Below are 24,815 nucleotides of genomic sequence, written 5' to 3'. Positions count from 1 at the left end.
AACTAAAACACAAATTATTTAACTACATTGGAGCACCTTTCTTACACTGCTACCTAAGTCCAAACCAAAGACTACACCTGATTCACAAATAGCCCAGGGTCTTTGGTAACTGCACATTTTTATATGGGATCCAGTTTTTACCAAATTCTGATTCTCCGCAGTGATGTTTCAGCATGTTCCATGAACTTAATGAGAGCATTCCATACCACCCAGCATCCATGCTTTGTAGCTGGCAAGTGACTGGTAGACATGCCAATGACTTTAGCTCATCCAAGCATCCCGGTACAATTTTACACAAAAAGTACACATCACAGGTGGTGTTTGGACCAAGTCTTCACTGGAGGTTTCTGCTGCTCTCAGACCTCATGCCCACTGCTGGCTCAGGAACTCTCTGCAGAAAAAGGACCTAGATCAAGTCACATGCTTTCCCCACCTCGCAGTCCACGTAAGCCAGATCAGCCCTAATTGCCTTTAAGGGAAGAAAATCACATTTAACAAAGTTACTCTTACCTCACGGTTTTTAACAGTGTGGGGCTCCTACAAAGCAGGTTGTGTTGGAAGCCAGGAGGAAAGATCACCATCTTGACCCTGTCTTTGTTCCTATATGCATTGTGTGCAATTTCATAGAGCTGCAAGGGCACAGAAAGACAGAGACTCAAAGGCTGACCATCAAGGCTGTTGTTTTTCTAGGCTGACTTTCTTACAGCGGTACAGAAACAGCCAGCTTGAGGAGTTAGTCCCATTAGGTCAGAGACATGGAGACTCTCCACATTCCCAACTGGCTGCCTCTACAACTAAAGGACTGAAAGCTGCATGGCTAGTAGAGAATGCCGATAGGACATCCTTCCACTGTCCATACCTCCCTGCAAGGAGACAAGGAATTGTAATGGACACCCTTTGTTTGGTTAAAAGAAAAGAAACTGCCTCCCCATTTCTAGAGCCACTACAGGAAAGATAGAGAGGTTCCTATAGTATCCTGGGTCCCCACAACACTTCCAGGTTCACAGACCCCGAATGAGGAGCCAGGGTCCACCACAAATGCTCCTTGGAGCGATTAGCATGGATGCTTACTGTATACACCAGGCAGCATGGCTATTATGGGTGTAGAGAATCCCTTAGAATGTCAGAGACCCTCCTTTGGGCTCTCATCAAAGTTTGACTGGAAGAGAAGATGGTGAAATAAGAACAGTAGGACTCAGTTCATGCTTTACCTGTTTTCCATTCTCCAAAGGCACTGTGCTGTCATCCTCGCCGTGAAGGATGAGGAGGGGGGAAGACAGGAATTTTACACTAGGAACAGGTAGAAGAAAAGCATTCAGTTCAAGAATTACACGCTGGGAGTTCTCCTCCTCCTCCAAGTTAAAGCTTTACCAAAGCATGAGGTTTGCCCAAAATACAAGAACTCTCTTTCCTTCCCTCCCAGGCATAACAACTTCATATATAAAAAAACTTCACACAGAAACTTATTTTTCTTCTGGGTAATATTCTCTTTCTCCTATGTACTTGTGTAGTTTAATTAGGTATCTAATTAATTTAATCTACTTCCCTGTGATTTTCTTTTAAAATAATGAAGAACACTGAAGTATTGAATTTGTACAAAATTAGAAGAACTTTTATCTTTTTCCTTACTCCACCTAATATCATAATACTTGGAATATTATAATTGAAAGAGCCCAGGCCAATATGGCTCAGTCAGTTGAGCATCATCCCATGCACCAAAAGGTCACCTGCTTGATTCCCAATCAAGGCACATACCCAAGTTGCGAGTTCAATCCCCAGTCAGGGTGCATACATTGAGACAACCAATTGATGTTTTTCTCTCTCTCTCCCTCTTTTTTCCTCTCTCTCTCTCTCTAAAAAATCAATAAAAACTTTAAAAAAAAAAAACAACTCTAAAAGAAAACTAAAAACCCTAAAATAACAAGAACTTCCACAGGACAAAATAGAACTCTTTGTGACAATTTATTTACTTTTCCCCATAAATGTACAGGATGAACATCTAATTAATGGGTTTGATTAGCTTCCTGGTCAACTTCCTACTTTGGAGGAAGCCATTCCTGACTCCAATGACATTCTCAAACAATAATTCCCTCCCCCACCCCATTTCAATATCCGTCCATCCATGCCACGGTGACTTGCTGTTACTCCTGAGAATGTTACATCCCTCAAGTGTGTTGAAATATAAAAATATTGATAACAACTACATATTTGCAGGTGCTCAAATTCTCCAACTATGAAAGGGAAACTTGCCAAATTCTATTCATTGGATTTGCTGTCATATTAGTAGGCTGGACAATAGATAGGTTTTAGTTATGTGCAGAATAAGGCCTAAAGTCAGGGATCCCTAAATCTACAGCTCCCTTTATGACTTCAGAGAAAATATTGAATCTGTAAAGTCATCAAATTAGTCATAAGGAAAATGCCAAATACTAAAAACCTACAAATTCTCATCTAGTCTTTCAGACTTCTCATCTACCCATCAAGTAAGTCACATGATAGTCACACCCTGCCCCACCTCCCCACCCCCAGAATCCTACAGGCATAGTAATAGAACAATGGACATTTTTAATCATTAGCTTACTTTTCATCATTAGGGAAGACTATTTTGTCTTTTCTTAGAGCATCCATAAGTGTTTGTAAAAATCCTGGAAGTTTCTGGTAAATCTATTTTTTTAAAAGGAAAAAAACAATTAAAACTTTGCCTGCAGCTATATAATTTGTTGTAGTTTTCCACCATGAACAATGGTAATATAGAGAGTAACTTTCTAAATATAATAAACTTGAAAAAAAGCAAAATTTTGATGATTGTAAAAGTAATTCATATCTTTGTAGGGAATTTGGAAAATACGAAAGGAAACAGAAAAAACAAATCACACATAATCCCACTATCCACAGACCATCACTGACTGTCCTTTCTTTAAAATACAAACAGCACTATTAACTTATTTCTTCATATTCTGAAAGGAGCAGTGATATTCATAATCTAAAAATTGCTTCTACGGTGGATATGACTAACTGGTTTAGTTGGGGAACAGAATATTCTGATTAGTCAAAAAATCCTGTTGAAAGCACACAATACATATAACTAGTTTTAAAGGACTTGAACATTACAAACTGTTAAATTAATACTGCAGTTATTTTAAAGGGCATTTTAGGTTTTAACAATGACCACCAGACTCCAAATATAACAATTACATTCTAAACATACTGAATTTCCTTTTTAATGGCAAATTCTAGTGAATTGAATTCTAGTAAAATTGGCTTTATCATATTTTGATGAGGTCACTAGGTAAATTATATGCCTAAAAGCATTCATTTCAACTAAAAATGAGGAAGGGACAAAAACCCTGAGCAATGTTACACCTTCCTCACCAACTTCAATTCTACCTCCAACTACACCCCAAATACATTCATTTCTCTCCATTCCCCTATCACCCAGCCTAACCCACCTTTCCTCTCTTGCTTGAATTACACCAGCAACTGCGAGTGACCCTCTGCTTCCACCCTCTCCCCACTGCAATCCATTTCCCACGGGGAAACCAGTGATCGCTTTAACAACGTGCCCGTCACGTCCTGTCACTCTTTGGCTTCACACCCTCCAAAGGCACTTGGATTTCACCCAGTGTCACTTTGGCCTTCGAGGCCTGACACGATCCGGCTGCAGCCTCCATCTCCAGCCTCATCCGTCACGATGCCCTCCCTCTCCAGGTCAGGCCCAGCTGCCTTCTGTTCCTGGAACAGCCTCGATCCCACCCCAGGGCCCTTGTCCTTGCTTTTCCCTCAGTCCGAGTCCTCCACATTTCCCCGTGAAAGCTGGCTCCTTGTCTTGCAAGTCTCAGCTCAGATGGTATTTCTCAGAGCAGTTTTCCCTAACAGCTATGGAACCTTGACCTCCCACCACGCAGCCATTCCCTAACTTTATATAACTGTCACAGCACTTCTCTCTATGGAAAATCCTCATGTTGTGGACTAGTGCTAGTACTTGTCTTCTGTCTCTCAAGAAAGTATGTAAACGTCATAGGAGGACGAACCACAGCTTTCGTATTCTCTGTGGTATTTCCAGAACCTAGAAAATGTACTGGTACCTAATAAATATTTGCAACACATGGAATGAGTCTATTATGTAAATATCCCTGGCATACACTTTAAGCTATCATCAGTCCTTTTCATCTTACTGTGAGTGAATTTCACTCAGATTTTATTCCTTAGAATAGAGGGGAGAGGGAAGGGGGTTGCAATGCAATACATGGGATGTTGCCTAGGGAAGGAAATGGGGACAGAATTGCTAGGTTGTGGTCAGTAAACACAAACTTCAGCTTCACGATTTTAAAAAGAGAATTATGTTCACCGTAGAAGCCATTTTTAGATTATGCATATCACTGCTCCTTTAGGAGTACAGAGAAATTAGAGTTAGCTGCTATCGAATGTAACTTGTTGTAGTCTCCCACTATGAGCTATAGTAACATAGAGAATAGTAACTTTCTAAATATAATAAACTTTAAAAAAACAACTTTTTTCTGGTTTTAAAAAGTCATGCCATTGGGTAAATTGTCAGGAACTTGGGTAAATTGTGGGGAATTGGGTAGGAAATGGGTACAGAATCTGCAGTGAAGACAAATGTCTGCTGCCAGCGTTGGCCTCAGGAACCTCCGTGGTTTGGTGGGGTTTGTCTGGCCGGCATCTTATGCCTGGTCCCAGAGCAAGTGATTTGCATTCAGGTGCAGTCTGCAGATCCCAACACTGTCTCTCCTTCCCTTTCTTCCTTTCCCGTCCTTTCACCCATACTGAGGGCAAGATTTCTTGTTTTGTTTACTTTTTTCTTTGTCTTCTGATTCCACCACCCCTGGAATCAGGACTCCTCCGAGGGAAATTCAATAAGAGAAGCCCTTCAGCAATTCATCTCAAATTCCAAAGGAGAGAGAAGAAAGCTGGCCCACGCCAATAATCTACTTTGTTATTCCTCACTCCTCCCAGCCCAGGTGCCCTTTGAGACTCAGAGGTCACAGCATCCCCTCCAGCCCAGAGCACAGCCATGGGTTCCTAATTGGGTCTCCCTGCCTCCTCTCTGTTCTGGAATACCACCAGATAAATATTATTAAAATATCAGATACATGAAAGGATAAACTCACATAAAAGATATAAAATTACATTATTAGGTGTATGTTTCTAAAAATATAACCTCAAAAAAACTAAAGCAAAAATTGACAGAACTAAAACAGAAATAACTCCAAAATAATGGTGAGATATTTTAATATTCTTCCTTGAGCAACTGATAAAACAAATAGTCAAAAAAATCAGTAAGGATATAGAAGAATCAAATGCATGATTAACAGTCTAATTGACACATTAGAACAGCATACCCAAAACAACAGAACACATTCTTTTCAAGCATATGGAACATTTACCAAAATCGACCATTTGTTGGGACATAAAACAACTCTGAGCAGATTTTAAAAGCTAAAATCATACAGAGTATACAGGGTTAGGCAAAAGTAAGCTTACCATCGATGGTATGGAAAATTATACAATAATTAACTTAATTTTGAGAAAGTGACAAGTATATTCCAAAATATATGTGGAAATGCAAAAGATCAAAATGGTCTTGAATAAGAACAAAGCTGAAGAAGTTCACTAGATATCAAGACATATTATAAAGCTACAGTCATTAAGAGATTGTAGTATTCATATGAGCATGGACAATAGACATGGGAGAGATGTGAGAATCTCCAACAGACCCATGTATATATGTAGAGAGAGATACTGGTATATACAGACATTGTTACTGCAGTGATGGGGAAGGTCCATTTAGTGAATGGCATTGGGCCAACTGGAAATCTATAAGGACTTATACATCCTACATATGCAAAAATACATACCTGGGATAAGGCTCTAAAAGTAAAAGGTAAAACCATTTCAAGAAGATAGCACAGAAGAGTATCTTTATAACTTTGGGTAAGCAGAGTTTTATTAAACAGGACACTTTTTATTCAAAAAGTATTAACCATTAGAAAATGTTGGTAAGCTGGTTCACATGAAATATAGGAATATCTCTTCATTATGAGATGCCATCGAGGGAGTAAAAAAGGAAAACAAATATTTGTTTAAAAGCAAAAAATAGAATATATTTGAAAAACAAATAATTTTAATGACTTACCCTATGAAGAACTTCTACAAATGAAAAGACAACTCAATTTAAAAATGAGCAAAAGACATGAACAAGTATATCACAAGAGACGATATCTAAGTGGCTAATAAACATATGGGAAAATGCCTGGCTCCATTAGTCATCAAATGCAAATTAAAACCACAATGAGATATCAGTATGAGGGTAAGGATATGATGCAACTGAACTCTCTTGTACGGTAAGTGGAGAGTAAAATGGCAAAGTCACCTTGGAAAACTGCTTGGCACTCTAACTACTAAAGCTGAACATATGCATACCTTATTATCCCGCAATTCCACTCCCAATGTATACTCCATTGAAATATGTACACAAGTTTAGAGAATACATGTTCAAGAATACTTATAACAATGATGTTACTAATTATCCCAAATAAAAAGCAACTCAGATGTCTACAAACAATAGATTAGATCAATAAATTGTACTATATTTATACAATGAAATACTACATAATAATGAAAATGATCAAATTACAGCTACACTTCATGGATAAAATCCTACTAATATATGTTGGGTGAAAAAATAGAATACATCCTATATAATTCTAATATGTAAAGTTTAAAAACAAACAATGCTATACTGCTTAGAGATGCACAAACAGGTGGTAACACTATAAAGAAAAAATATGTGGCTGTCACTCACAGGACTGAAAATGATGGATGTGATTACCATAAAGTTCAGGCTAAGGATTACAGCTAAGATGGGGTTTATTAGATTAGAAAGTAGCATACAGATGAGTCTTCTGGTGATGCTAATTTCTTGACTTGCATGTTGGTTAATTTTTTTTATTGATTTTTAGAGAGAAGAAGGGAGAGAGAGAGAAACATCGATGTGAGAGAGAAACATCAATCTGTTGCCTCCTCAATGTGCCCCAACCGGGAAGGAACTGGAAACCTGGGCATGTGTCCTGATGGGGAATCGACGACGCTCCAACCAGCTGAGCCAGCCCAGCTAGGGCAATGCTGGTTACATTTTGGCTTAGGTGTTCAGTTTATAATTATTTGCTACGTCATGTATTTTCTCTATTATGTTAACTTTCAAAATTATAAAATTTCAAAAAAGAAACAAAAGTAAGTGGGAAGACTGTACTGTATCTGAATTGCAAAATACCCAAAGTTCGTGTTTATTAGTAATTACTTGGAGTAATAGATGATCAAGTAATGGTTATCTTAAGATGAATATTCAGTCATCTAGAACCAATTGAAAATGTTGTATTTGTTAAATCTTAAGTTGCTCAGCATTCAGTATTTTAGATTGTAGAGCAAGCATGTCCAACTCGCGGCCCATATATATTTTTGCAGCCCAGCCAATACAATGGTATATAAGAAACATTTTAATAAAAACTTCATAACTTAATTTTACAATATCCTGTTATACATAATTATTAATAACGAACTACAACGTTCGTTAATGACTGATTACTATAATCGTGTTGCATTCATTTCCCTTACGCGCAGGCGCACCATTTCTCTTCACTAATACTAGCAGCGAATATTTTAGCAGCCGATTGCCACATCATTAGTCTTGGACTGACATGTTTGGTGTGAGCAACAGGAAATATTTTGCTTTCAGCAAACGAGAAAAATAGGTTTATTTGCATTACGCTTACTAATTTGTGCAGTTATTCAGTGTCTGATAAGTTAATGTTCAAGAAAAAAATAATAATTTTTATTAAAATGTTCTATTATTTTATGTTAAGGATTATTCATTAATTTCAGCCCTTTGTATTCAGCATGTCTCTATCAAAATAAACCTATGTTTCTATGAAAATTGAAGCTTTTGTCTTTTTGCAGCCCACACAAACTTAAACCTTATTTGGCCCGTGTTAGCCTTTGAGTTTGACATGCTTGTTGTAGAGGAGATTCTTGTATTGAGTTGAAGTTTAGACATTTTCAAGATTCTGTGATTCTGTGAAATAGTTCTCCCAGAAGTAATGCACTGCCTTCCTTTGAAACAGGTAAGTAAATTCCAGGATGTTCTAAGATGGTTTATTGTGCAAAAGATTCCAAAAGTAGACAGTTGGAGAAAAGTGCACCTACATTGCCTTCCAATATTAGACAACAATTTAAATGGTGGGGCCATGTATTCCTTCTAAGAATCTCTCCTATTCTCTCTCTCTCCTCCCCACCCTTTCTCTTCCTCTCTCTCACTCACTTGCTAACATTTATATGGATGTATGACTATACACAATTGAGCATTGGGCTTGAAATAAAATTATAAAATTTGGATAAACTGCACAATAGATTTAAAAAATAAAAACAACTACATCTTGTTGCCCAATTCCTTATATCTTATCTTCTTGGAGAGATTGTCTCCTCTACATGGGATACTGTATAAAATCATTTGGCAGCTTCCTTGGATTCTCTAGAGGCTGTCTTATCATAAAATTATGAAACATATATGGCTGACAGTCATAGGACTAAAAATGATGTGTGAGATGTTTGTTTTCACTTTTTAAAAGAATAATAATAATAAATAGATAAACCTAACTTATTTGTTAAAAATTGTAAAAGATAAAACTTTGGCTTTTAATAAGCTACTCAATCTATTAGAAGAAAATAAAAGGACTACCAACTCCAAAAGCCATCAATCATGCCCTTCTTTAATTGCAACTGGCTAATAACCTGTCTCAAGTTAGAATAACTTAGAGGCATATAAAACTAATTAAGAAAAAGAATGTGGTTAATAAACATAAATGTGTGGAAATACTTTGACATCTTGTGAAGATGAGTAAGAGACTCACCTTTAACAAGGGATAATTGATACTTGCAGTCCACATGTTGGTAAATGGAGCTTCCAGAACAATAGCATCAACTGGGGATCCTTGAAAATATAAAAAAGAAATAACTCCCCTATCATATTTAAATATCACCTTCCCTAAATAAGGGATATTTAAGGTCTTGTACATCATTTGTGAAGTTTATTAATAATGCAAATTCCTGGACCCCACTCCAGACTTACTGAGTCAGAAACCAGAATCTCGGGGGGCTGGAGGGATGTGAGAATGTGCATTTCTAACAAGCTCCCCCACCCACCAACCAAGAGATTTCCCTGCACATGGTAGTTGCAAACCTGTACCTTCTTCTAAAACAAAACCAGATTGTCAAGCCTTGGGTAATTTTAGAAAGCAAAGTACTATGGGAAGGAAAACTGTTCTGCAGTCCATTGTTAAGAATGTGCCAGAGGCTGATTAGGTTGTTTTGGCCAACACTTTCCCAGAGAACAATTAGAAAATGTGGGTCAGATGAGGATATGTGCATGTGTATGTGTGTGTTTGAAGGCACCTGAGGGCTGCTAAATCAGTGAGATTTTGTAAAGCCAAGACCAAAAGGAAATCTCAAGAACAGTCAGAGAAAAAAGCATTATCTTCAAAGGAGCAACAGTAAGACTGGCAGCCGACTTCCTAATAAAACAGTGAAACCCTGAACAAAGTGTTGGAATAAAATTATTGCCAACCTTGAATTCTATGCCCAGTGAAAATAATCTTCAAAAATGAAGATACAATGAAGACATCTTCAGACCAAAACTGAGAGAATTCATTCACCAATAGACAGAACAAAAATCCCAGATAAAAACAGAGAAATGCTGAAACTAATAAAGAGCAAAGAAAAGTAAATCTAAATATTGGCTTTTATAATGTAAGAAGAATAATGTTTTATGGAGTGTATACAGAGAAAATTAAAATACATGATAGCAAGAGTTCATAAGCTGAGGAGGTGGATGGAACCAGAGTGTCCCAAGGTCACTGCATTATCTAGGAAGTGAAGTATTCATGTATGTGAGAATTTAGTTCAGATACTATAACAGTGCCAACACTGTGAAGGAAGTGACAGGGAGCTGTGAGAGCGTAGGGGAGCATTGAAATAATGCTTAGTTTATTTGCATACGTAATTAAGATTGTGAATATCAGGTGACTTGCTTTAAAATGTTTACGTAACTCCACCTGACCTGTATTGCCAAGTAAAGTTTAAGATGTGATGCAAGAGATTACACGCTTTTAATGCTTGTCAAAGTCACCTTGTCCTATTCACAGAGACTCCAATCCTGAAAATAGATCCAGGAAATCTGTGTTTTAAAAAAGCATCCCCAGGAGATTCTGATGCAGGCGGTTCTCAGTGCACTTTTAGAAATGCTGACGTAAATGTTATGTGAGCAGGGCTGCAGAAGGCAAGCCCTGCCTGTCGTTCCATGTGGATGATTTCCCGCTCCTGTGACCCAAATGACTCCATAGTAACAGTGACTGTCACTTCACAATGAGGGCTCTTTCGAAGGTAATTTTAAGTCTTTCCTTGGTATTTATTTTTAATTTCGTCATCTTGAAAAACAACTATTGTTTTTATATTAAATCGAGAGGAAAAGGAACGTTTGCTGCATTATCAGAAACTGCCGAAAGTTGGGGTGCTTTAGGTATCTATCTCTGTGTTGGCAGTGTACCCAAGAGCCTCTTGACTCTTTTTAGTTCCCCATCTCAAGCCAGGAAATTATACCACGTAATCATTTTCTAGTACCTTTCTCTTCCAGTACTCTTGCAGCATTCGTTACAACTCTGAAAAGCAATGAAAATTAGTGCATATGTGAAGCCGTGACTTAACAGTCAAGTAAATGATACAAAATGTGACACCCCGTCAGAGCATCTGATGAAAGCTCTGGAAGCTCTGGTTAGAAAATGCACACAGACACAACATTTTGCACAGGGTTTCCAGGGGTCCCACTGGCTCTAAATTAAGAATCCTTGCCCTGACCGGTTTGGCTCAGTGGACAGAGTGTTGGCCTGCGGACTGAAGGGTCCCAGGTTCGATTCCGGTCAAGGGCATGTACCTTGGTTGCGGGCACATCCCCAGTAGGGAGTGTGCAGGAGGCAGCTGAATCGATGTTTCTAACTCTCTATCCCTCTCCTTTCCTCTCTGTAAAAAAAATCAATAAAATATATATTTTTAAAAAATAAATTAAGAATCCTTTTCCTTAAAACTCTCAAGTGGAGTTCTGCAATGGGCTCCAGAGTCACAGATGACTGTAGCGCTCCCGTGTTTTACAAACAGGCACGCTGAGAGGGCAAGGTTTCCAGCCACATGTGGGAAGTGAGAGAAGCCAGAGAGGCTCTGTCCCCTAGATCAGCGGTCGCCACTGGTGGTCCATGCGGTCCGAAAGGCTGGCGACCGCTGCCCTAGATCATCGCTCCTTTCAGGGCTCACGCCTGCCTGGAGCCCCCAGGACCCACCTAAGGACCCATCTGCAGACCCCACTTACCCTGTACCCAGAGAGTGGCCCCAGAGGCACACGGGGGTGGTGCCACTTCTTGCCTTGGTCCACTTATAGACACAAATAGCATCCGCAGTCAGTCCCTCCTCTGTGGGCTTACCCGTAGAGTCCCCGAACCCTGGCAGCAAGGAAAGGCAAACACAATATCACCGCCTCCAAAGTGAGAATCATCGAAAGCCTCCTGCTTCTGGAAAAATCTGTGTACACTGTTCTTAACACATACCTCTGTAGTCTACAGACAAGACGTGAAAGCCACCATCGCTCAGCACCTAGATGACAAAGGAGCCGTTACCTTCAATTAGAAGATGCAAACAGAAAAGGTTTGACACCTCCATAACCCTAGTTGTGACAGTTTAATAAATAGGGAAAAGATTTGTTTTTGAAATCTGGTGTTTTACTTCAATCTTGAGATGGCCAGACTCAACGGGAAGTAAGGAAAGCAGTGTGGCAGACTGGGTCCGACAGCCTGGGTCCCAGTGTGGCTCTGCCACTTGCCAGCTCTGTGACCTTGGGCCACTTGCCAGCTTGGTGACTCTGGGCAAGCCAGTTAACATTTAAATATGCAAATATTATTCTGAAAAGTGAAAAACAATAGTAGCTGCCTTTAGGATTGTTGGAAGATTACATGAGATGACATATTAAAATATCTTGGTACATAGTAAATGTCCTTTTAAAGAATTCCCTTGAGAATAAGAACTCTACACAGAATTGTAGTAGAGGCAATCAAATAAGGGGGAGATCGTTATATTAAATACTAGACGCCCAATGCACGAAAATTCCTGCAAGAGTAGGCCTTCCTTCCCCTGGCTGCCGGCGCCAGCTTCCTTCCAACACCCAGGACCCAGGCTTCCCTCCACTGGCAGGCACCTGGGACCTGGGTGGCTTCCCTCTGGCCCTGGCTTTGTCTGGAAGGACATCCAGTCTAATTAGCATATTACCCTTTTATTATTATAGATAAAGAGTTAATATCAATCAAAGATAAAGAGATCATTGGATGATATCAAACCACTGCCAAGCCCTATGTAGACAAATGAGGAAAGAATATGAAAACATAACTTTGAATTACAAAGATAGACAAAGGGAAGACAGAGAAAAGGACAAAACTTACTGTACAGACACTTTTAAAACTAAATCCTCACAATAGTCCCATAAGGTCGGTATTCTCCCCATGTAACAGATAAAGAAACTGAGCCTTGGAGAGTTTAAATAATCTGTTTGTATTTGGTCACCCAAATGTCTACAGGCAGAACCAAGATTCACACCTGGGCCTGCATATGTCCAAATACCGTGCCTCCTCTCCCACGGCTGTGGGTGGATGTGGGTGGCTGAAACTTATTATGAACTTTTACATACAAATAGAACTGATAGCCCTAGCTGGTTTGGCTCAGTGGCTAGAGCATCAGCCTGCGGACTGAAGGGTACCGGGTTTGATTCTGGTCAAGGGCACATGCCTGGGTTGCTGGCCTGATCCCCAGTAGGGGGCATGCAGGAAGCAGCCAGTCAATGATTCTCTTTCATCATTGATGTTTCTACCTCTCTCTCCCTCTCCTTTCCTCTCTGAAATCAATAAAAATATATTTTAAAAAATAGAACTGATAATGAGAAAATAAATGTAACTTTTTAATACCTATTTAAACTGCATTCATTCCAAAAAAAAAGAAAGTTACCTAAGAAGCAGGGCAGTTAAGCATCCAGGGAAATAGAAATATTCGTGTGTTATTTGTGACACTGTAAATTGAAGGACCACTTAACAATCCAACTCAAGAATAATAACAGCAACAGAATCTAAGAATTTATCTCTAGGAAAAAAAATCCCAAAGAAGAATAAACTTCATGCTTAAAGTTTTCTGTAGCAATTTTATTTCCAAGTCACCACCTATCCAAATAAGTAAATGAAGATCTCAGGAAGTGTGGTCTGGCTGGGAGATGATGACTACGGCTGTGGTATCCAGAATCTGCCCGGCGGAAGAAGTGCTATCATACCTTCCCACCCACCCCTGCTGCCACGGGGATGACTACACCTCCAACTCTTCTTTCTGTGCACACAAGGGACCGCCCAGCTCTGCCAAGAGTGGGAGGGAGACATCAGCTTCACCACCATCCCGTGTGGGAAGTGGGGTGCAGGATGGAAAGCAGACCTAAAAACTAATAGGCATCACCACCCCAGGCAAAACTGTATGCAGCCCACCACTCCTCCGCCAGAGGCAGCTCTGAGGGGGCAGTGGAGAGAGGAGCTTCCTGTCTGAACGGGGGAAGGAGGATGAAGAAGGGGCTGGGGATTCTGGGCCCCACTATTACTGTTAAACCAAGAAAGAGTGGAGGTGGGAGCTGGCACGTGACAGGTGAGATCAGGTCTTGTGGTCAGTAATTGGACAAGCTGCCTGGTCACCTGCGGCAAAAATTACCCAACTGGCGTGTGGGAGAGGATCAAGAGCCTGCTTGACCGGCTCTGAGTCAGAGGCAGAGATGGTGAGTGCAAAGCCTGCCATCTCCCTCACACCTGGAAATGCGAGGGGCTGCCCCCGCAAACGGAAGTCATGGAGCAGGTGAGGACAGTCGAGTGTGGCCACCATCCACGCTGCAAAACCCTTCATGGAGCTGAAGCCAGGGCCTGAATGACTTAAAAACAGACACTCTATGTCTTTATCCTGTATCACAAAAACGGTTGTTTCTTGTAAGAGTGACTTTCGCACCTAGTGCAGGGTGTCCCAAAAATGTATACACACTTTGAATGATTATTAATTCCAGTGGGTTAAATCGGAAAAGAAAGAAACATCAATTGAGCTATCAGCTGTAAAGTGGGTATCCATTTTGGGGGACATCTGTATAATCTCTCAACCCATCCCCCAGCCCTCAGAAAAGGCAAACAAACATGTCATCAACTCCAGCTGCTAATGAAGGCAAGGCATTCGTGAAAGCGTTTTGGGACTCGGAGACAGTCACATCTACTTTGATCCCCCATGGTCAAGGCTGGAGGAAAAGTCCACTCACTCATGGGACTTTGGGCCCCAGACACCAAACCCACTCTGGGGGGCTCTCAGTCGATAACCTTGCCGAAGCTGAGGAAGATCCACGGCCCTAGCCCAGAAACGAATACATGGAGACACAAAATGGGTGCCTTGGGGCCCCTTCAGACATACCTTTACTAGATTAAGCCTGTGACGAGCTGCCCTGTAGAAAAGGTTAAAAAAAAAGAGAGAGAGCAAGATTTAGGAATTGGGAAGACAAACTCAATAAAAGTCGCTATCGTGCTGCTGGCATCTGATCTCACACCTTTCTTCTTCGGGTTAGAGAAATAAATAACAAGGAGAAAGGGGAACGGATGTGTCAGGGGAATGACTGACGGCTCCCCGCTGCTGCCGAGCTCCTCTGCGTGAATGCTGGGTCCCAGACCTCCACTCCTTGTCACAGCGTTTGATGACTAAGCATTAAACCCATCTCCTCGCACTCCTACACAGCAAAACTTCTTTCTAAGAATACTTTCAGAAGCTAACGGAAAGTAAGTTCCAGAAAGTGGCTTTTCAGAACAAAGGGTGATTCACTACTCTAAGATCTGTCTGGTCCCTGTCCACTCAGCCACCAAGTGCCAGCTGAAGCAAAGGAAACTCACGTCTCTGGAGGTACAAGAAACATACGTTTCCAGAATAACCATATCATACGTGAATGAAACAGAGACAACGATAACTCAAAAGGCAGAGACTTCTTTAAAATTTTGTTTTAGAGCCAAGTTTCATAAATTTTAGTGGGTCATGGAGCCCTTTGAACATGTGGTTAAAGCTCTGGACCCATTTCCCAGAGGGTAAAAGGTATTTATTTACACCTCCAATGTTATGTACAGTTTTGGGAGGGGGTTCATGGCCCTTCTCGGGCTTTTATGGATCCCAAGTCTAGAACCACTGTTTCCATCAAGGTCCCCCATAACCCCCGCTTGGCCCCCTTTCAGCTCAGTACTACTGATGCAAGTTGAGACTCGTGGGCAGGGGCCAGGAGGAGGCTGGGGCTGACCCCTGAGCTAGTGAGTCTGTGATGACTGAAGCAACAGCAGAATCACCAGCGGGGCAGACAGGAATTGTGATCCGCCGGATCCTGCAAGCAGGTGCATTGGAACACCATGCGCAAGTCCGCACTATCAGAACCACGTTGAACCACGTTGGAAAATGGTAAATTCTAAGGCAATCTCTGTAAATGTGACTCTAAAATGGACACCTCGAGAAAGCCATCATCTGACTGGTGAGAAAAAGAGACCTAGGCAAGGGAGCCAAGGGACAGATTCCAGACCTTGTCACTTCGTTTGAAGTGTCCCTCCAGAGACAGAGCCAGGTCCGTGGGTCTGCGAGGCACACTGCCCCTCCCCCAAGCTGAGGCGGCCCAGTCACCGCTGATAAGCATCACCCACCCCCAATTACAGGCCCACTGATGGCTCTGGCAGCACATCAAAGGAGAGCCAGGCTTCTGGGAGGCGGTCTTTGTCACAAAGCAAGGTTGGGACCACAGAGAGGAAGCTGGGGCATAAATATTCTAGGCTAGAATTCAGTACCTATGGTCAGAATTCCAGGTGATCACTGGAAGTCCATACTGTTGATTAATAGGATTTGTGCTAAATAAAAGAATCTTCATGTATTTCTGTGAAAAGACCACTGATGTGGAAATTGCTCTTCCTACCCCCATATGTCATGCCTATTCCCTTGCCAATCATCCATGGGGTCAATCCATCATTTCAGACACTCTCAGGGAATAAAGGAACCACTGCATTCCTGGAAAACTAATATCTAAATCTTGGAAGTTAGTGTCCCTCTCAGTTAAGGATCCACATTATTCTACATATAGAACATATGGATTTTGTTTTTAAATAGAAGCCTACTGCTAGAACACCATCAAATTTCAACAAAGAAAAAAAATATGTGGTGACATGCTTAGAGTTGAAAACTGAGCCTTGCCTTTCACTCCCTTACAGAGCTGAAATGCTCTCTGTCTCTCTTTGTCTCTCTGTCTCTAAATGAATGAATGAATGAATATCCAAGCAAAGCCACTGACCTGTGTTCTGCACTGCCATGAAAATAGATAATAATTGGGTTGCCATCATGAAGAGCTGCTTCGTACCAGCAACGGTCCTTCCCTTTAGCATCTTCCCCCCGGCAGCTGGGTACTGTGTGCCTGAAGAGCAAGGAAAGTTTTTAACAAACGTGGACAGAGAGAAGAGTTCTCTATCCTTGCCAAAGTCTGAAACACTTCTTATCTCAGTCAGTCAGATAGATAGATAGATAGATAGATAGATAGATAGATAGATAGATAGATGATAGATAGATAAGTTTACATATATAAATGTTTATCTAAGTAGTATATGCACATGCTAAATATTAAACTATAATACTACAAAGCATCCTATAATGAAAATCACTATTGCTCTACCCCATCTCCCCCATGCACAGAGACAACCCCTTTTTACCATTTACTGTTTTAGTTCTTCTGACTCCCACACCTAATAATCTTCCAACACTACAGTTCTTGGGTTCACTCCATCAAAATGCAGTCCATTGAGTGGAAACAAGTAAAAGATAACAGATATCTGTGCATGCTATTGGTTTGGCTGAATAGACAAGTTGGAAAGAATTTACAGGGAAATCCGTTTAGGTGAGAAAAAAGAACTGTCACATGAAACTAAGCTATTTTACTCAAGAAACCCAGTGACTTTGTGATTTTTACTAGTGAACACCTGTCTGAGCTTCAGTCCCTCCACCTTGTTAAACCAATGAATAAACCCTGAAAATATAAACACTGACATATGACATGTCATAAGGTGACTTGGAGAACTGACAAGTCCTCAGTCCTCTAAATCTTTAGAGGCAGAAAGGCTCACATCAAATCCCAGGGCCTCTGCACTGAGCAGACAGTCCGCTCACCAAACCCAGGATCAATAGGGTTATGATAAAGAATAAAAAAAAATAGCCCTAACCGGTTTGGCTCAGTGGATAGAACGTCGGCCTGCCGACTGAAGGGTCCCAGGTTCAATTCCGGTCAAGGGCATGGACCTTGGTTGTGGGCACATCCCCAGTAGGGGGTGTGCAGGAGGCAGCTGATTGATGTTTCTAATTCTCTATCTCTCTCCCTTCCTCTCTGTAAAAAATCAATAAAATATATATTTTTTTAAAAAAGAATAAAAAGATTGTCAAACTCCAACATTCTTAGCTGAACTGTACCCTGCAGTTTAGAAAGAAGTTATGTGAATATATTGGTTCCTAAACATTTCATGATCACATGTTTAAATTCGGGGAGTTGAAATATAAATCAGCACTGGAAAATTGGCAGCCAAGAACAAGTAGTAGAACCAAACAGAAGAAGATATTGAGATTAGCATATTTAAAAGGCAATAGAATGCTCATGACTTTGTTTGACAAACATTTATTGAGTGCCTTCTCTGTGCCAAGCACTGTGCTAAGCAATGAAAACCCACCAACAGAGTCACCTATGAAAGATACAGTCTTGGTCCTGGCCAGGTGGCTCAGTCGGTTGGAGCGTCATCACATACACCAAAAGGTAGCTGGTTCGATCCCCAGTTGGGGTGCATATGGGAGGCAACCAATAAATGTTTCTCTCATACATCAATGTTTCTCTCTGTCTCAAAATCAATAAAATACATATCCTCAGGTGAGGATTTAAAAAAAAAAAAAGATAGTCTTATAAGGGAAGACAAACACAGATAATCACACAAACATTCCTTAAATTACAGTGGGAATAAATGTCATAAAGGACAAATACAGGTTGCCAGTAACATATGCCTAGAATGGGATGAGGAAAAGCTTCCCTGAAAATTACCAATCTAAGACCCAGAGGGTGCGTAGGCAGTTGGTTAGGAAGAAGGCAGGAACAGAAGGAGCAGGGAGATAGAATTGTTGCAGACAGAGAGTGTGGCTTGGTACGCAAGTGGGTCTGCAGTAGAAGGGAAAGAGTGGTTGGTGTAGAACAAGTCAGAAGAAGGGGCCAGGGCCAGGTCCTCCAAGCCTGGCGAAGGACCCACAGCAGCACAACACCTAAACGTTGTCACACTCCAAAGTAAAGTTCCTGGAAAGCTCCCTGAAGCAGGTCAAGTATCAATACAAAGGGAAGGCGCATGGAGCAGCTCCCAGGTGCCTCCAAGGAACACCAGCCTCTCCCCCGAAGCAGCCCAGCACTGCTCACCCTTTCCCTTGTAACACGAAAACCAAGTCCGTAGGCAACCCAGCGTCCAGTCAGTCACTCACCAGATTCCCAGAATCACCCCAGGTTCGACCTTGATATAGAAGTTCACTGTGTGAGGCATCTTTAACTCCGGCTTCTTTAAGTCCACAAGAAATGGTGCTTTGACTGGAAGGCAGAAATCATTATCAGCTCCCAGAATCAAATCCCAGGTGTGTTTGTTTGTTTGTTTTTATCACAATCAAAAAAAGCAATTAGTCTCATGGCTAACATGTTTCTCGGTTGCAAGCTACTACACTAAATTCTTAGCAACGTATTTTACCTCTTTTATTTTTAAATGACATGGCATTTTGTACATACGTGTTCGTGATAGTTATGTTTTCTTGCTCTAATTTCCCTTTTACCGAGTACTATATAAAGTATAGTACTAGGAATATGGTATTTTGCTACCATAAATTCTATTTTTTGTCAGTTACTAAGCTACTTACCCCAGCTTTATTCTGACCTATGGTTAGTTGGTCTATCTATCCTTTTTCATTCTTCTGTCTTTCTGTGTCTTTTGTTCTAAGAGTGTCTGATGAAGATTATATATCCTTGGAACTTGTTTTCTTAATCCAATCTGACATTCTAGGTTTTCCATTGATGAGCTTAAATCACTTGCATTTATTTTATATTTATATATATTTCAACCACCTTATTTCATACTTTCCATTTATTGGTGTGTGTTTTTCATTTTTTTCTCTTTCATGATTTCCATTTGGACAGAGCTACTTTTCTTCTTTTGGTTTAAAAGGAAAACATCCTAGTTTTGTTCCTATGGTAGTTACTCTTAATGGAAGCAAAGTATTTTATTTTATAAACTAGGACTAGCTTATAGAAGAATTGGCCAAAAAAAAATCTTTAAAGCTAGATTTTAAAATAGCACCGGTGAGTGGTAGCTCATAGTAGGGAATTTATTCAATCCTTATCCTTATCTGAAGCTAAAAGCAAAGGAGACCATTCCCCTAAAAAGGTTAGAGGACCTAGAACAGGCAATGAGTGTTCTGCTACTGTCAAGTGTTACTTTTTAAAGTGAAATGTCCAGGATAAACATACACCTGGGGACATGTAGGTGAGAGTATTACCCATGTACTAGAAGGACTATGTAGTGCATTGACTAACACAGCACTCAGTGGAAAAGACATGGGAAAATAGAGTCCCACCATCAGCCTCTCTCTCTCTCTCTCTCTCTCTCTCTCTCTCTCTCTCTCTCTCTCTCTCTCTCTCTCTCGATATAGGCAAGAAGAGGAAGTGAAAAAGATAATACACTAAGCAGTAAAACATTCACATTAACAGTTGATTTGAAGACTGAGCTCCTTAATTGGAACCCTACCCACAAGGCCATGGTTTTCTATCTCCAACAGATTGCAAAGGCTTATGCTAAACCCCAAAGCCAATAGTAAATTGATTTCAGACCATTTAACTTGAACCACAACTTTATAACTGATGTGTCTTCTCATTGTGCCACAACTTTAAGGGCGGTGAGTTCCTTATTTGGGAAAAATATATAGGCAAATTCATGAAGGGTACATACTTACAAAAATTAAAATAAATTAGCATGTCCATCAGAGGAGGGAAAATGTGTTCTTTTAGTGGTTTACTAGTAAAGCTGTTGTACTGAGTGGCAATTTTTCTTCCGAGTGTTTCACAGCATTGTGGAATAGATCTGCAAGATATCGTGAAACAAACAGGGTGTTCAAAAATCAGTCCAGGTTTTGTCTAGGTTTTGTTTTTTCTCTTAAGGTCCAAATCAAATTTCAGAGACCAACATAAGGAATTACAGGTAACTTGACATTTAAGTATTTACAGAACTATATGTAATTAGGGCATATCAAGACTGGGCAGGCACTAAGGAGAAACAGGTGAGGAAAGCAATAGGGCAGGGCCCCAACCAGCTGTGGAAAAGCCCAAGCATGGCAGGACAGGAGAGGAGGGGACACCAGGCTTATGCCCTCACTGCAGTCCCATAGAAGGACCCCAAAGCCATCAGGAACCAGGATTCAATTTAACAGTTGCCCCAGTTTTTAATTATATCATAATTCAGTGCTGTATGTGTTAGCTATTATTCTTAGTCTAAAGCATTATGCAAATAATCATCAGATCATCACTCTTCTGACTGGGTCTCAGGAAGAAATGAGCCGATAAGAGAAAACTCCCACTTCTGATGTGTCATCCCTGGTGAGAGGGACCACGAGGAGCAGGCAGGGTGTGGGGAGGGGAGGACCTGGAGGTTGGCTACAACAGCGCTGGGGCCTGCTCAGGGGAGCACATAGTGGGGTCATGCATATTGTTTATCCTACTGTTCCCTGTGTCACAAGCCACCTAAACTGGGAGCCATCAGCAGACAAACTATGATTTGTCCATGAGGCATGACTAATGTCACTTCGGTCTCTAGCCACATCTCTCATGAGGGTTGCGTGTCTCTGACCTTTGAGAAACAAGGGATACAGGAGGTCAGTGTCAACACCTCCTGTTTCCAGTTTTTGTCCACATCCCTTTTCCTATTGTGAGCAGTCAATGTAAAGACTGCTCCATGTAATCAAACTGTGCGGTCAGGGGTGCTGAAAAGCACTTTTGATGAATTGTTTCCCCTGACCAGAGGCAGAGAGAAGATAACTATCGTTACCCGTACTTTGCAAATGAGAAGACTGACAAGTTAAGTAACCTTCCCGAGGTTACACAACCAGTGAGTGGCACAGCCACCTGACCAGGTCTCTCTGACCCCAGAGTTCCGTGATGACCTCCCGTGAGCTGTCACACTCCTGACGAATTCATCTGGCCACCCACACAAGCAAAAATGAGCCCCAGGGACAAGGCTGGTCTCTGGCAAAACTCAGCTCTTGGAGAAGGCTGTTTCAGGACCCTCTTCTCGCATTCTGCACGTTTGCCTTTTCTCAGGGTCCCTTCCGGCTCCCACTTCCTGCACCTATATTCTCAGGAGCCGTCTGATACCGAAGTATCAAAGAAAGACCTCTAAAAAAAACTTCCCTCCAGTGTTAATCACTTAAAAGTCAGAGCGCTTGGAACGTTTGGAAGAGGCCTGGCGGGAGGAGATAATGATTTTCCGATGGATTTCTAGCAACTCTGCAGGGAGTGGAAAAGATCTGAGGGCTAAGGGTAATGAATAGCTCCTCATATACATCAGACATAGGCAGTTGCCTACTCACGAACCCAGCAAGAAAGAAATGAAAATGATTGTTGCATAATATTTTAAAATAGCCTCCATGAAGGTGGTAGAAAGGAGAGGACGTTATTGTTCTGAGTTTAAAGATAAGACATCAAAATCTAGAGGAGTCACTTTGAGCCACAGATCAAGCCCAACGGGCAGAATTGAACACAATCGGGATTCTTATGCTTCCTCCCAGTTGGCCAGCCCCAGCTTTCATTCCCCCAGCTCTCTGAACCCCGGCTACCCCGCCTGTTAGGCTCCTGCTAAGTTATCTTTTGAAAGTAGCGGGGTGCTTGGGAGGCCGAGGCAGCAGAAGGAAACATGTTCCTGTTTTTAGAGAATAATTCATACAGGACCCTTCTCTCCAATAGCTGAAGGCACTTCTGTGAGAAAGAACAGAGTGGCCGGATCCCTTGGCGTAGGAACAGCGCTTCTTTTAACTAGGGGATTGTCAGTTTGACTTCCCCTAGATCAGTGGGGATCAAAAGGCACCCGTGGCTGATAGACCTTATTTGAGCGGAGAATGCCGCGTCAGCCCACTCCCTGCTAATGGGCAGCCACATCAAACAGCCACCTCGATGCCCCGTGCTCCTTCGCCTGCCCTTTGATCAGCGGTAGCTGTAACTGCACAGCCTCCCGCAGGAGCCACAGGACCTAACTGGATGAGTCTTACTGGAGAAACCTGGTGGGGCCTGAGCTGCTACAGGGCAAATCATCCATGCTTCGTGCTCAGAGGTGTCTACCAACCAGCTTTGGGATGCCCCAACCTAATCACATTTGGCAAGACAACTATTCCAAATACTAAGGCATGCTGCATAGCCACCATCAGTGCCCATTCATTCAGCCAACACGCACCGATCACCAAGCAGCAAGGTACATCCACGTCCTCCCCTCTTCTTTCCTGCCTACCAAACCTTCCCCTCCCTTCCCATCCACTCAAGTGTCCCTTCTTTGTCAAAGCCTCTCTAAACAGATCTTCCTACGGCGACCTTTCTTCTCTTTTCACCCCTCCCACCAATTATAATCGGAGCCATAATTGTTGTCTGATTGTTTTTCTCATCATTACCCCCAACTTCCCAACTCTAGGCCAGGCTCTGGACAACAAGAACCACGTCGCTTGTAATGCTTCTCTTACATTCCACTCTGTCCAGCACAGGGCTGAGCTCATAAAGATTTTGTGGAGCAAAACAGGTTGAAACTGAAAGAAAAGGCTCACAGCAAGCCCCCATGATGTGAGCTGACCTCTAGTAACCGGCTCTGAGAAACAAAAGCGGCCAGGGTTCTGGATATTGGTCTGGGCCTCAGCCTCTGCACATGTCAAGTTAGACCAGTAATTTTCAGCTCAGACAAAGAATGCGCTGCTAGTATTTTGTTCCTTCAGGAAGCATCTCTTGAGACTTATTTTTTAGTAATTAGTAAGACACGTCATAGAGGGTCCCCAGCTCCCCATCTCCATTCCATTCTCAACAAAGCGACTTGTTCTCTAAAAGCATGAGCTGCAGCTTTGATTCTCTACCAAATAAATGTTAACCCGTCAGCCATCAGCGCTACAGAAAGCACTAAGGAGAAAGTCAGTAAATGCCAGTTTTCCCAGAACAGCGGACCGTATCAGGGAGATAAGGCCCGTGAATGCGAAGTTTGAAAAGTGCTGTCAGTTGGAATATTCTGACTGGTGTTCAGACCCAACACAAGGGGCGGGGCCTGCACTGCTGGGCCCGGGGAGCGATGCTCTCTGCTCCCTGCCCGGAGCCACAGAAGGAAGAGAAGACAAATCCGTGTTTGTCTTCACCGCTTGGACGTTCCAAAGTGAAGTCTCCTTTGTCGATGCGAGTCTTGGATATTTCATAATGAACAAAATTAAACAAAAACAAAAGTAAACAGCCTGGCCGGTGTGGCTCAGTGGCTGAGTGTCCACCTATGAACCAGGAGGTCATGGTTTGATTCCCGTTCAGGGCCACATGCCCGGGGTTGCTGGCTCGATCCCCATTATAGGGCATGCAGGAGGCAGCCGATCGGTGATTCTCTCTCATCTTTGATGTTTCTATCTCTCTCTCCCTCTCCCTTCCTCTCTGAAATCAATTTTTTTAAAAAAAATTTTTAAGGTAAACAAAAATGCCAATAACTTCCCACACCAACAAAACAAAACAAGATACCCGAGTTCCTGGGTCCTGGGTCTCCAAACAATACCTGGCTGCAATGCTGGTGGGTTCAGGTGGTTTAAGACGACTGTTTAAGCCAAGGATTCATGGGAGGAGGAAAACAAAAACGCATCGACATAGACAGTTCAGATTTAAAGGAAGCATGAATGTGGCCCAGGTGATGCCTGGTTATGGTTTCAATGTCCTGCTCATCGTCAGCATTGTGGAGGGAGGGATGTTGGTTCTTTAAATACAGGCCAGAGAGTTCACACCCAGGGAGCCAGCCGCCTTTCCCCTCCGCTTCCACCAGAGAGACCCCCCTGACCTAAAACGCTGCCACCCAAGAGTACCACGTGGATTATAATGGCCCAGGCAGATAAGAGAGAGGAAGCTGAGCCATCTTTCTGGAATCTCTACTTCAGAAGCCCAGAAGGATCTGTTCTTAAAAAATCATACCCGGAGTCTCGGCCACGGTAGGGGCTGAGGCTGAGGATAAGGGTCATCCCAAGAGCCCCGGGTTGACAGGGCTCTGGGCCTCTGAAGCGCCCCCTCCGTCCCCCCCGGAGCCCCAGTGCCTGCCCTTGGCCCCAAGCAGGGCCTTGCGCTCCCCTCGCCCTCCCTGCGCCCCGTCCCCGCGCCCGTCCCTGAGCGGCCGAGCCCCACTGCGCTCGCTCCGGGCGGACAGGCGGCGGCGCGCACTCACCGCATGTTCCTCGCGACCATGTCCCACCAGGCGGCCACCGCGTCCACGCAGTCCTCCTCGTCCACGCAGTCCTCCTGGCGCGGCTCCATCTCGCACCGCCGCCGCGGGAGCTGCTGCGGGGAGCTCGGCTCCATCGCGCACCTCGTCGCGAAC

General features: G+C 42.4%; 1 protein-coding gene across 1 annotated transcript; it reads right to left on the bottom strand.

Annotated features, from left to right (window-relative positions):
* Positions 1–29: 29 nt before the first annotated feature.
* On the bottom strand, positions 30–24,815 carry ABHD12B (abhydrolase domain containing 12B). The gene is made up of 13 exons (XM_079769896.1): positions 24,663–24,815; positions 20,191–20,318; positions 18,679–18,781; positions 16,475–16,594; positions 14,581–14,611; positions 11,664–11,709; positions 11,429–11,558; positions 10,690–10,727; positions 8,925–9,004; positions 2,582–2,664; positions 1,212–1,290; positions 511–629; positions 30–391 (listed from the first exon to the last, which is right to left on the bottom strand). Exons 1-13 carry the CDS (start codon positions 24,794–24,796, stop codon positions 364–366), a joined length of 1,119 nt encoding a protein of 372 aa, XP_079626022.1. The 5' UTR covers positions 24,797–24,815; the 3' UTR covers positions 30–363.

The sequence above is a fragment of the Cnephaeus nilssonii genome, assembly GCF_951640355.1.
Source record: "Cnephaeus nilssonii genome assembly, chromosome: 4".
Taxonomy (NCBI): domain Eukaryota; kingdom Metazoa; phylum Chordata; class Mammalia; order Chiroptera; family Vespertilionidae; genus Cnephaeus; species Cnephaeus nilssonii.
This window is presented reverse-complemented; position numbering and strand designations above follow the sequence as displayed.

Bases quoted from the DNA above. Each gene is read 5' to 3' on its own strand.
- ABHD12B (XM_079769896.1), bottom strand. From the start codon at position 24,796: ATGGAGCCGAGCTCCCCGCAGCAGCTCCCGCGGCGGCGGTGCGAGATG. The intron at 18,782-20,190 runs GTAAGTATGTAC...TCTGCCTTCCAG, and splicing joins GCTAATTTATTTTAATTTTT to TCAAAGCACCATTTCTTGTG. The intron at 2,665-8,924 runs GTGAGTCTCTTA...TTAAAAAAATAG, and splicing joins TCAATTATCCCTTGTTAAAG to ATTTACCAGAAACTTCCAGG.